Genomic DNA, 13,353 nt, shown 5'->3' with positions numbered 1-13,353 from the left:
ACACTTTTTTTGAGCAACAAACTCCTCCCGTTACCGAAGGGAGCAACTCTGAGTACGATGTCAGCCAAGAAGAAGCTGTTCCGGAGACACCACAATACCCTCCACCACCTCCAAGGATTCCTGCCAATCAACCACTTGCCAAAGCGAGTCGCATTTGGTCGGTTGCTGAGGATGAAGCTCTAATTGGGTTCTACCTAGAACTAAGTGATGATGCGCTTCGTGGTACGAGCCAAAAGGCATCCGAACTATGGCGAAAAGTTCATGCAGCTTACTGTAAACTACAAGCTGAGAAACCGCATATTCTCCCGCCAAGACCTATGAAGAGTTTGGAGACACATTGGAGAAGAATGGCAGCTGATTTGCTACAGTGGACTAATTGCTATGACGAGGCGGGCAAACTCCCTGAAAGCGGAAGTGGTTACAACGAAGCCGATCGAATTAAACACACCTCCAAGTTGTTTTATATCTCCTCTAATCCACAACATAATTTTGCATTTCCACATGGAGTGGAAATGGTTAATAAAGATCCGAAGTGGAGGACTAAACTAAGATGGGGCCTGTCAAAAGAGGAAAGAAAGGGTTACGGTGCCGATGATGAGGAAGATAGCAGTGGAAGTGGGAAAAGGTCTAGGGGGGAGAGTGAGAATGAAATCCGTACTGATGGATTTATGTCCGGAGGATTACCACGACTAGACGGTGTCAAAAAAACGAAGGCTAAGCGTAAGGGCAAAGCAGTTGCTTCCGAAAGTGCAATATTGAGCATTAGTGAGCAGATAAAGGCGTGTACTGAGGTTAGAGAAAGGGAGGCGAATTTACGACAACAACGGTTGGAACTTGATCGAGAAAAGGAAAAGAGGAAGCAAAAACAAGTTGAATTAGCAGAGAAGAAGATGAATTTTGATATGCTTCAATCATTTTTAGCAAGGACAACACCACTCACTCCAGCTGAAGAGGCCCACAAGGACGAGTTACTTCAATTAGTCTACGGTAGAAATTGACTGTATTTCCTTAATGAGTTTATTTTTAATTAGTTGTTCTTTATTTTGTTCAATTTTAATTAGTACTATTTTGAGGTTAGCTTTCTGTACTTAGTTAATCTTTAATTAGTTTAATTTTTATGAGTTGTATTCATGTCCCTTGTCTTATTAGACATTGAGTTATAATATGTCTTTCATGTCAGTTGTATAATTGTATTTTGAATTGTCAATCATGTTTCATCACTCATTGAATTGTCAATCATGTTTCATCAGTCATGGAATTGTCATTCATATTTTGGACTTGTCATTGAGTTTTCATGCTTATAAATGATAGTGATACCATCTTACGCAAATATAATCAAACTCCTCAAAAAATATTCCAAACACTCAAGTAACCAGCAAACACAATGTTTTCCATTAGCTCAACCTCCAGCTCGTCTGATTCTGATCAATACGTTGAATTTGATCATTTAGTTGACGAATTTGTCACAACCCATCTACCAACTTTGTTGTATAACAACCAAACACAACCCCAACCCGTATCCGATGTTGAATGTGTTCCAGAGCGTAGAGGAGATACGGATAGAAGAGATAGGGAAAAGGGGCATGTTCAATTATTTAATGATTACTTTGCAAGTAATCCAGTTTATAGCGACAAACAATTCCGGCGTAGATTTCGAATGCAACGACCTTTGTTTTGTAGGATTATGAACAAGGTGGTCGAGGGGGATCAATTCTTAAATGTGGTGGGTTTGCAATGGGTCTCCAAACCAACCATGCAATATTTGATGGTACAAGCATCAAATACTTGTTACAAAATCTAGCAGCCTTAGCAGACGACAAGCCTTTACCAATTGTACCATGCAATGAACGTGAGTTGCTCGCGGCTCGTGATCCGCCACGTGTCACGTTCCCACATCCCGAGCTCCTTAAGCTTAAGATCCCAATTGGCCAAGAGGGTGAGGGTGAGCAAAACCCTACTATCTTCGATACCACTCCTCAAGACTTAGACTTTAAAATATTTAGCCTTTCCGAAAAGGACATTTTTGACCTTAAGGCCAAGGCGAAGGCAGGGCCCACTAACGGAAAAGGTAAAATAACGGGATTCAACGTTATTTCAGCTCTAGTTTGGAGATGCAAGGCCTTATCTAATAGTGAAAATGATGAAAACAACTTATCAGAAAGGTCATCAACCATGCTATTTGCTGTTGATATTAGGGCAAAGCTAAACCCTCCTCTACCAACCTCATTCGCCGGTAATGCAGTATTAACCGCGTATGCAATGGCTGATTGCAAGAGATTAGAGGAAGCTCCACTCTCGGAGCTAGTGGACTTGGTGACAGAAGGAGCAACAAGGATGAATGATGAGTATGCGCGATCAGCCATAGATTGGGGTGAGTTATACAAAGGGTTTCCTAATGGAGAGTTCTTGATGTCTTCATGGTGGAGACTAGGGTTTAATCAAGTGGAGTATCCTTGGGGAAAACCAAAGTATTGTTGCCCTTTGGTGTATCATAGGAAGGACATCATATTGTTGTTTCCTGATATTAATGAATCCAATGCTGGGGTCAATGTTTTGGTTGCTCTTCCACATAAAGAGATGGCCAAATTTGAATCTCTTTTCTACAAGTTCCTATCTTCTTAGTTTGTTAGTTGTATTAGTATAAAATAGTACCTATTTGCATGTAAGTTTGGTATGAAAAGATGTCCTACCGAGCATGTACTGTAATGCTGTATGATAAGTGTAATTTTTAAGGTTTTCATGACTATTAGGATTCGCTAAAATGTTAAATTTAGTGTGATTGTATCCATGTATTAATTATTACTTCGCACTATGTATTTCATGATGATATTAGAGTGTTTTCCTTTATTAGTAATTATATATATTATATGTAAATTAAATTTTTGTGTTTTTTTTTTTCATACACTTGAAAAATTGAACTACTACTTCTGGATCGTATTATATGCAACTTTGGAATTTTTTATATCTCACAAATAACACCCCAAAATTGCATATAATATGATCCGGAGGTTGTAAATAATATGGGTACAACATTCTGTAAAAGCATGCTGCACTGTCCACATCTAATGGGCTTTTGGGTCCGGTTTAAAAAGGTGGGCTCAGACTAATTGTAAAATGTAAATGGGCTGCACCTTGATCCAACTCCGAAATATAAGTAGCACAATTTTAAGTAATTCATTCACAACAGTGAGAAGACCAAAGAAAACATTACATTATTGATGCACCCCTGAAATTTTACAATACATTTTATAAAAAAAAAATATATATATATAAAAAAAAAAATAAAAAAAAAAAAAAAAGACAGGGGAGAGGGGCACACCTCTAGACGAAAAAGAAAGGAAAAAAACAGAAAAAGAAAAAACTAGTACACATTAACTATTCCGTAACAGATTAATTTTTGAATTAAATACCTTATAAACTTATGTAAATACCTATCTTTATAAAGACATTTCTTTTAGAGAAATACGGAGATAATAACTAATTTTAATATTTAACTAACCACCGTATGATGATCAAGGGTTTAAATATTAGTTATTAATATTAGTTTATTGTTCTAACAAAAATGTCTTAAAAAGAAGGTTGTTTGTATAAGGTACTTATATTTTAGAAAGGTGCTGCAATTGTTGACAAATTTTACTCCTTATTATCAATACTCTTAGGCAGAATGTTAAAAAGTGCAGTAGATCATGTCCAGTGATCTCTTCACACTAAAGGGGGTGTGGATTTACAACCTTCTTCCACCAGAGCCTCCCTCCCTCTGGCAATTGAAATAGACGGAAGCAACGGGCAAGCCGAGGTTGTAGACTTCAGCAAAGTCTCTAGTGTTGAAGTTTTGGCGCCACCCAGGAGGATACACAGTTTGCCTTCCGAGTTGTCGAAACAACACAAAGATGAATCGATGTATTCCCACTGCTGGTCTTGGGTTCTCATAGCAAACAATCTCTTGGCCTAAACAAAAGATAATGTCATATTAGAAACTGTGTGAAAACTTTAAGAACAACATCAATGTTACCCTTTATATAAACAAAGTAAAGAATGCTAATCTGTTAAACTAAATTATATTTACTTATATGTACATAATTAGGAAAATAAGATGAAAATATGACAATAAGAGCAATGAATTGGTAAAGGCTAAAAATTTGAATTGTTCTGAAGTAACTTTTTTCAATATGAATCAATGCTCTATTTCTCATCTACAAATATTATTCTAAAAATCGTACAAATGATATGAAAATATGAAATGAGGGATTATAGTACAAAGATCAACTTTAATCTTATTTTCTGACCTTTAATAAATATTCTAGATTCAAATATTCTAATCATATATTTTGTCACTTTGAAAAGCAGAATTCTCTTTGACATGATCATAGTACCAACAAGAATTTCTTGCAAAAATCAAATTGAGTTCATTACAAGACAGAGTACAAATTATTAGGTCACACGTAGCTTTGCAATCTTCACTCTTTCTTCACAGATCTATCTTTCACCAATATACACTACAATTCAAGCTAAGCTTAAAAAGAACCTCATGATATAGCAACTCCCTTAAGATTACTAAGGCAGTCGAAAATGAACCTTAAGGCGGAGCAAACAAAAGCAAATGATATTCGTGGTGAGCATTTAAGTACACAAAAGGTGAAAAGGAGAATGGGAAATTTAAAAATAAAGCAGCAAAGAAATTACCCTTTTTTCATTTGTGTGGTCTTTTTCTTACAAGGAATAAACTTTCAATGCCTCAACTTCCTCCCATGTAAGCTCCCACACCCACCTTAATTAACTACCTTTTCCTGTTTGTTTTTTTCCCCTCCACCATCCTCTCTCACCTTTTATCCCACATGATCAGCACACCATGCCAGATATCACATAATACATCGATGAATTTTGTGGCATCTACGGCTGTACTACTCAAATTCGAATACTAACATAGTAACATGTGATGTACTAAGTGTCAAACTCGACTATTTTGTCAAAAAAATTAATAAGAGTCACATTTCCTCATTGTATCAAGTACTTAAGGTAAATTTGTTCAAAAAATAAAAAGTAGTTAAGGTAAATCGAAGAGTCTAAGCCAGTAAAAACAACAGTACTCTCCGGTGAGTCAATGAGCAATAAACACATCACCACAAAACGTAATAACATGTTCATGCAGTATGTAGGGGCCCTAAACAGAAATTCCTAGCTATAGTGCCTAAAATCTACATCAAATAAATATTCAAATATAAACATCCGATGCTTGGATTTTGATTAATGACAAGGAAAACTCACCAAAGGATGCACCTGTGGACCCAGGAATATCAGTCACCAACCTTTTTTACCCAAAAAAAAAAAAAAAAAAAAAAGGATCCAGTTAGGCAATAAACAAGATTGGTGTATAGAGTATATGCAGCTAAAAGCAGAATTTTTTATTAAATAAAAAAAAAAGGGTTGAAAAAATAACTATGGAGTAGTAAATTTTTAAAAAATTAAAACTGTAAAAAAAAAATACAGTACAAAATAATAAAATTAAAAATTAAAAAATAAAAACTAAAAGCCATTCATTTACGGAGTAATTGATTTCAGAATCATTTATAGGAAAAGCGAAAAACAAGTGCCAGGAAAAGAGAGGTGGGTTAGTGGGTAGTGGGTACGTACATGATATGTACTTGATGACGTCATCTTGTGAAATTGGCTACTACAGTCTTTCAATATACCTTACATTTTTAAATTTTCACTTCTTTTATGTGGTAAAATGAATGCGTTTGTTAAATATAACTAGCCTTTTAACTCGTTCCATGCACGGGTTATTACTTAGGGTCTGTTCTCATTGACTGAACTGAACTGAAATGAATATTTTATAAGAGAAGGAAATTAGAGCTGAGCTGAACTGAACTGAACTAACTGAACTGATTTGAATTTCAACGTATGAGAACAGGACCTTAGAGTATTTTCCTTGTAATGTGTTGCTTATTCGTGTTGTATGAGTCAACACTGTTTTATTGTACTTTCTATGTTTATATAATGTGGACTAATTAACTCAATTTTTTTTTACTATTACTTTATTTTAAGTTTAGGATATAAAAATACTACGATTTTATTTTGGTGTAGTTGAAACATTTAATTTCCTTACTTAAATTTGCAAGTTACAAAACACATAAAGACATAAAAAAAAAAAATTGATAAAGAAGATGGCATGTGGCATATGAGTGATTTGTGGTGACACGTGACATATGAGTAAGGTGTGGTTTGTGTTTTTAAATACTAAGGGTTTGTTCTCTTACGTTGAAATTCAGTTCAGTTCAATTCAGTTCAGCTCCGCTTCTAATTTCCTTCTCTTATAAAATATTCATTTCAGTTCAGTTCAGTTCAGTTCAGTTCAGCTGAGCTAAGTTCAGTCAATGAGAACAGGCCCTAAGTATAGATAGATAGATTCCTACTTCCTAGTATGCTAGAGCCAAGCAAATAATCTCAAGGTTCCTAATCTTCCAATGTCCTAAGAATAATCGATCAATCAAGTGAGAAAAGTTAAGAGGAGAATAACTTTTGTCTTTATTAATTCATTACCAAACAACTAAATCATCGTGGATAGTTTCATATTCATTTATCATTTATGTTTGCGAGTTATAACACTCAAACTCCATATTTGATAATCTCCAATCATATATGATACTCTCTCACGTCCATGGTCCATCTCCTTTAAGAAAAATGATAGATTTTCAAATGAAATCATCAATGTTTGTAAGAGAAACAATTATAATCATATACTAGGAATGCTTTGTATCAGAAAATCCGAGCATGGAGAGGCAAACACCTTCCCCACCCTCCCCGCATTTCTTCTCTACCCCACCAGACAAGTAATATATATAGAAAAACTGCAGTATTTTACGTTTCAAAATCAACAAAAGTACTCGTACTAGGAGAAGAGGGTGAGAAAAAGAACGGTAAATTTTACAATTCAAAAGTGAAAAAAATAAGGGGTTAAACACAAAAGGAGTGTACTCACCAGTGCAAATACTCCCTCAGGTTTGGATTACTTGGGCTAGGAGCATCGGGATCCACCATAACCTACAGAAGTTAACGCATTTAGCAAAGAAACCACCATCAAATTTTTCTTCATACGAATGAGAAGATTCATTAGTTAAAAAAAACATGTAAACAATTGTTTGGAAATGATGAAGGAAAGGGCTGAAAGAAAGAAGACGATGTAATATCAACTTTATTTACAATGGATATTTATTCTTGTATTTTCATTATTAGGTCAGCTAAGGGACTTACCAAGGTGTAGAAAGTCCTAAGGTCATCACCTCCAATCTCAACTCTTGGTTGATTAACAACCTGAGAGGGCCTGAATTCACATCCATTATTAACATCTCTATTGTTATAGCTTACCCTGAGATTAACAGTCCTATTGAAGGGATCCAAGACGTCGCCGATAACTCGGCCGACTATTAGAGGATCTCTTGGTGGTGCTCTAGGCATGATAGGGAATGGATTTCGATCTCTCTGTTTCTACAACTGACTCCTAATATAAGAAAAAGGCCAAGAAGTGTTGGGTTGCTAAAAACTTGCAGAGAAGAAGTTATGCCAGTGAGTACTTATATACTGAGTCCTCAACACTGCGCAGGTTCCCATCATCTATCATCGCATCTCATGTTCCAGTCAAAAGGAAAAAGGATTTACCTCTTAAAAACTTTATTCGTTTTGCCTGATGATAACCTTGGAATCATATTTGCTTCATGCAAGCATTATCATACACCAAGATGACCTTGTGTTATCTTGTCAAACTTCGCCCTACAGTAAAAATGGAGGGGGAGAGAATTAAACGGCACAGGAATAGTAACTCAAGCTACTTTTTACACGGAAAATCGACCAGGAAAAAACATACACGTATTTATACTTGTATGTAGTAATAACATTTTTACCTAACAAAACCTAAAGCTCATTCTGCCTGCCCAACATTTAGCTTTATATATCATATCACAGTTTAAGTTGTTGACATGCTAATTTTAAATATTGTTGGCTTATTTGGATAAAGAAAATCCAAAACGCCCTAGATAACATCATTTGTGTTGAAATCTATTGTGATAATACAAAGTATAATAGAGTTGATCAGAGCATTCCCATCAGTGAGGAGAATTTTGCTTATGAGCAAAATTGATGAGCAAAATTGCAATATTTGCTTCCCCACCAATGAGCAAATCAAAATATGCTCATGAGCATAATGAAATTTGCTCATCCTATGAGCAAAAATGAAAGTGAATAGTGAAATCGTGGGGCCCAGCAATAGTACTAACCGACTTTTTTTTTTTGCTTTTAACACCCTCAAAACGACGAGTTTTGGGGTTTGGTCTGAATAAATGACCCCCAAAACGACGCGTTTTGATGGCAGCCAAGCAAAAAAAAATTAATTGCAGCTGCTGACAGGGGCGCGTCAGTCCAGCGAATGGGAAGCTGACACGCGTCCCTGTCAGCTTGTTCCTCCAATCAAAAAATTCAACCGTTTAGCAACGGTAATTAAATTAAAACGGTAATTTGGCCGTTTTATAATTATTAAAAAAAAAAAAATCACCAACGGTTATATTTTTTTTTGCTCTACAAATAGAGATCCATTTTGACATATTTTGGTATAATTTCAAAAATCACAAAAACACTCAATATTTACACTTAATCCCATTTCTAGTGAGATTTATGTTATAATTTCTAATATAAAGTTGAGAAAGGTTAATTTTTTTTTTTTTGGTTTATTATTTTTTTTAATTACTGTTTTTAGTACTTTAATATTTTTTCAAAACGTTATTAATGATATTTTAAGTAGCAATATTTTTTTTAAGTTTAAAAAATCCAAAAAACTCTTTATTATTTTTACTCCCAAGTTTAGTTAGATTAAGTTTTCATTTTCTAATATTACTCTTTATTTTTTAGTATAACTACTTTATATCTCAACAAAAAAAAAAAAAAATTATTTAATTACTTTTTGTAGCACTCAGAAATTATTTAAAAGGTTATTAACGTTATTTTATTTTAATTTAGTTGTGCCTCTTAAGTATATATTGTTGTTTTTAATTTATTATACAATATAATGGATCCAAACAACCCTAATTACAATCAACTTGCTCAACATTTTTCTGATTTAGGTGATGATTTCATTAGTAGTCCAAATTTTCAATTATTCCTAGAAAGATTAGGCAACCCTTCTTCTCAAAATTCCGTTCATCAACCAACACCTCCACAAATTCCCAACAATGAAAACACTTTTTTTGAGCAACAAACTCCTCCCGTTACCGAAGGGAGCAACTCTGAGTACGATGTCAGCCAAGAAGAAGCTGTTCCGGAGACACCACAGTACCCTCCACCACCTCCAAGGATTCCTGCCAATCAACCACTTGCCAAAGCGAGTCGCATTTGGTCGGTTGCTGAGGATGAAGCTCTAATTGGGTTCTACCTAGAACTAAGTGATGATGCGCTTCGTGGTACGAGCCAAAAGGCATCCGAACTATGGCGAAAAGTTCATGCAGCTTACTGTAAACTACAAGCTGAGAAACCGCATATTCTCCCGCCAAGACCTATGAAGAGTTTGGAGACACATTGGAGAAGAATGGCAGCTGATTTGCTACAGTGGACTAATTGCTATGACGAGGCGGGCAAACTCCCTGAAAGCGGAAGTGGTTACAACGAAGCCGATCGAATTAAACACGCCTCCAAGTTGTTTTATATCTCCTCTAATCCACAACATAATTTTGCATTTCCACATGGAGTGGAAATGGTTAATAAAGATCCGAAGTGGAGGACTAAACTAAGATGGGGCCTGTCAAAAGAGGAAAGAAAGGGTTGCGGTGCCGATGATGAGGAAGATAGCAGTGGAAGTGGGAAAAGGTCTAGGGGGGAGAGTGAGAATGAAATCCGTACTGATGGATTTATGTCCGGAGGATTACCACGACTAGACGGTGTCAAAAAAACGAAGGCTAAGCGTAAGGGCAAAGCAGTTGCTTCCGAAAGTGCAATATTGAGCATTAGTGAGCAGATAAAGGCGTGTACTGAGGTTAGAGAAAGGGAGGCGAATTTACGACAACAACGGTTGGAACTTGATCGAGAAAAGGAAAAGAGGAAGCAAAAACAAGTTGAATTAGCAGAGAAGAAGATGAATTTTGATATGCTTCAATCACTTTTAGCAAGGACAACACCACTCACTCCAGCTGAAGAGGCCCACAAGGACGAGTTACTTCAATTAGTCTACGGTAGAAATTGACTGTATTTCCTTAATGAGTTTATTTTTAATTAGTTGTTCTTTATTTTGTTCAATTTTAATTAGTACTATTTTGAGGTTAGCTTTCTGTACTTAGTTAATCTTTAATTAGTTTAATTTTTATGAGTTGTATTCATGTCCCTTGTCTTATTAGACATTGAGTTATAATATGTCTTTCATGTCAGTTGTATAATTGTATTTTGAATTGTCAATCATGTTTCATCACTCATTGAATTGTCAATCATGTTTCATCAGTCATGGAATTGTCATTCATATTTTGGACTTGTCATTGAGTTTTCATGCTTATAAATGATAGTGATACCATCTTACGCAAATATAATCAAACTCCTCAAAAAATATTCCAAACACTCAAGTAACCAGCAAACACAATGTTTTCCATTAGCTCAACCTCCAGCTCGTCTGATTCTGATCAATACGTTGAATTTGATCATTTAGTTGACGAATTTGTCACAACCCATCTACCAACTTTGTTGTATAACAACCAAACACAACCCCAACCCGTATCCGATGTTGAATGTGTTCCAGAGCGTAGAGGAGATACGGATAGAAGAGATAGGGAAAAGGGGCATGTTCAATTATTTAATGATTACTTTGCAAGTAATCCAGTTTATAGCGACAAACAATTCCGGCGTAGATTTCGAATGCAACGACCTTTGTTTTGTAGGATTATGAACAAGGTGGTCGAGGGGGATCAATTCTTCCAGCAGCGTAGGAATGCAGCTGGAAGGCTTGGTTTATCACCGTTGCAGAAATGCACCGCTGCGATTAGAATGTTGGCGTACGGTACCTGTCCAGATGCGGTGGATGAGTATCTGCGCATTGGCGAAACTACCTCCAGATTGGCTTTGCAACATTTTTGTCAAGGGGTTATTACACATTTTGAAGCTGAATATCTCAGAAGTCCCACCGACGAAGATTTAAGGAGAATCTTGCATCAAAATGAAATGCGAGGTTTTCCCGGTATGATAGGTAGCATTGACTGCATGCATTGGGAGTGGAAGAATTGTCCTATGGCTTGGAAAGCGCAATACGCAGGCCGTAATAAAAATGCAACCCTCATTCTGGAGGCCGTTGCAGATCAAGATTTATGGATTTGGCATGCATTCTTTGGGATCCCGGGATCTTGTAATGATCTTAATGTCCTTTACCGATCTCCGGTCTTTGATGATGTTCTTCATGGTCGGGCACCTCCAATTCATTTCACCGTGAACGACCATGAGTACAACTTGGGCTATTACTTAGCAGATGGCATTTACCCAAAATGGGCTACTTTTATTCAAGGTATAACACTTCCACAACTTCAAAAGGATAAATTATTTGCTGATAAACAAGCTGCAGCTCGGAAGGACGTTGAACGGGCTTTTGGGGTTTTACAGGCTAGGTTTGCCGTTCTACGACAACCCTCCCTTGCGTTTAACGAAGACATATTGTGTGACATAATGAAAGCTTGTATCATTATGCACAACATGATTGTTGAAGATGAACGACACAACTATGCTCGGGCCGAAGTTTTAAGAAGGTACTATGAACAAGATTGCCCGCAAATTACAAGACCCACTACAAGTGCTACAGTTAACAACAACAAGGCTTTTGAATTCAATGTTGGCCGACCGCCAAACGTTGATTTCGACACGTACGTTGATAAGTGTTTTATTTGTCCACTTATCATGGCTTTTTAAAACACAATTTTGTACTCTTTCCCCTACTTCAATCCCTTTTTCTAACTCTTTTTGTGCATACTTGCATCTTTTGGGTTTCCCGTTTCTTTTTATGTGTGTGCTCGTGTTTGTAGGTTCAATGAGATTATGGTTAAGTAGCGTGAGCATGAAGACTTTCTCGAGGGAGCAATATCAGGCAGGAGTGGGCGTGCACCCTTAGAGGAGCGGCCGCTCCTCATCCCAGCACCACATTCTGCCTCCCCCTGCACATATAGGAGCGGGCGTGCAGCCTCCAAGGAGCGGGCGCTTCTCCCCGATCCTCTACAAACTGCCTCAAACTGGTGCAAGAGGAGAGGGCGTGCAGAGAGCCCAGGAGCGGGCGCTCCTACTTACTGGAGCGGGCGCTCCTCCTGTTCTGAAGACTAATTTTGACGGATTTTACGATGTAATTTCTGGGCATATAAATAGGACGACTTAGCTTCAGTTTTGGATCTTCTTTGGCCCTCTTAGTTTTCCTAGGCCCTTAGTTCTTCTCAACCCTCATTAATTAGCTTAGATCTTCTCAAACTCAATCATTGTAGTAGAATTATTGGAAGTTTGTTCCATCAATTTCAACAATTTTCCCAACTTTGAAGTTTATTAAGTAATCTCTTTCCTCTATCTCTTGCTCTTAATTTTTAATTTTAATTGCTTTGAGTTGATAATTTCTCCCTTAATCTTGTTTATTTGTTCTTGCATGTTTAATCCATCCTTGTTTCATCTCTTTCCTAGCTTATTTGAATTCATGAAAACCCTAGATTTAATTGTTAGAGTAATTTCCACCATGTTTAGTGAGTAGTCTTTTAGTTAGGGGTTGGGTGAAGACCCAACCAAGCTATGGTTAATTGACTTGGAATTATTCATGTGCTACCTTGGATTGATAGTTGTTTATGCTTGAATTGATAATTGCATGTGTATTTTGTTGGCCACATTATGCCCATGTGTTCATCCCTTTTCTCACATCGAAAGATGGGGCTTCGGAGTGAGTCTTTTCTTGTGTAATTAGATTATGCTACTTTCATGATTTTGGATGTTTGGTTTCATTGACTAGGTTGCTTTAGTATGGTAATTAGGTGAGAAATCCCAATTATCCGAGCTTCATGCTAGTTCGGAGCGATCGAGAGACAAACTCGAGCTAGAAACCCACTTCCTATCCTTGAGACTTAATCCTTATCGTGTTAGTGCTTAATCTAGGGAGTACTTATGTTGTGACTTTGAAAGAAGGCAATGTTAAGTTCCTTTTCTATCCTCTATGTGTATTCATGATTTGTCCCTGTTATTGATTCCTTGGCTTTGGTTGGTGTTGAATCTCGTTTCCCCTAGCGTTCTTTTATATAGTAGCTTACCATTCAAAACCCAATTTGTGACCGAACTAGATTGCAACCGTTTCATACTCTCGGTGTACTTACCCATTCC

General features: G+C 36.7%; 1 protein-coding gene and 1 pseudogene across 1 annotated transcript; one reads left to right on the top strand and one right to left on the bottom strand.

The window, feature by feature from the left end:
- Window positions 1–1,722: 1,722 nt before the first annotated feature.
- Window positions 1,723–2,881, top strand: LOC145626336 (acyltransferase GLAUCE pseudogene; annotated as a pseudogene).
- A 152-nt stretch (window positions 2,882–3,033) lies between these two features.
- LOC145626335 (protein VERNALIZATION 3-like) lies at window positions 3,034–7,549 on the bottom strand. Its single transcript, XM_081678762.1, has 4 exons — window positions 7,252–7,549; window positions 6,980–7,041; window positions 5,266–5,306; window positions 3,034–3,948 (listed from the first exon to the last, which is right to left on the bottom strand). The coding sequence occupies exons 1-4, from the start codon at window positions 7,453–7,455 to the stop codon at window positions 3,725–3,727; spliced, it is 531 nt and encodes a 176-aa protein (XP_081534888.1). The 5' UTR covers window positions 7,456–7,549; the 3' UTR covers window positions 3,034–3,724.
- Between the last annotated feature and the right edge of the window lie 5,804 nt (window positions 7,550–13,353).

This window comes from Chenopodium album, chromosome 4 (genome assembly GCF_948465745.1).
Source record: "Chenopodium album chromosome 4, dcCheAlbu1.1, whole genome shotgun sequence".
NCBI lineage: Eukaryota > Viridiplantae > Streptophyta > Magnoliopsida > Caryophyllales > Amaranthaceae > Chenopodium > Chenopodium album.
The sequence above is the reverse complement of the archived record's forward strand: the minus strand, read 5'-3'. Positions and strand labels throughout refer to the sequence as shown.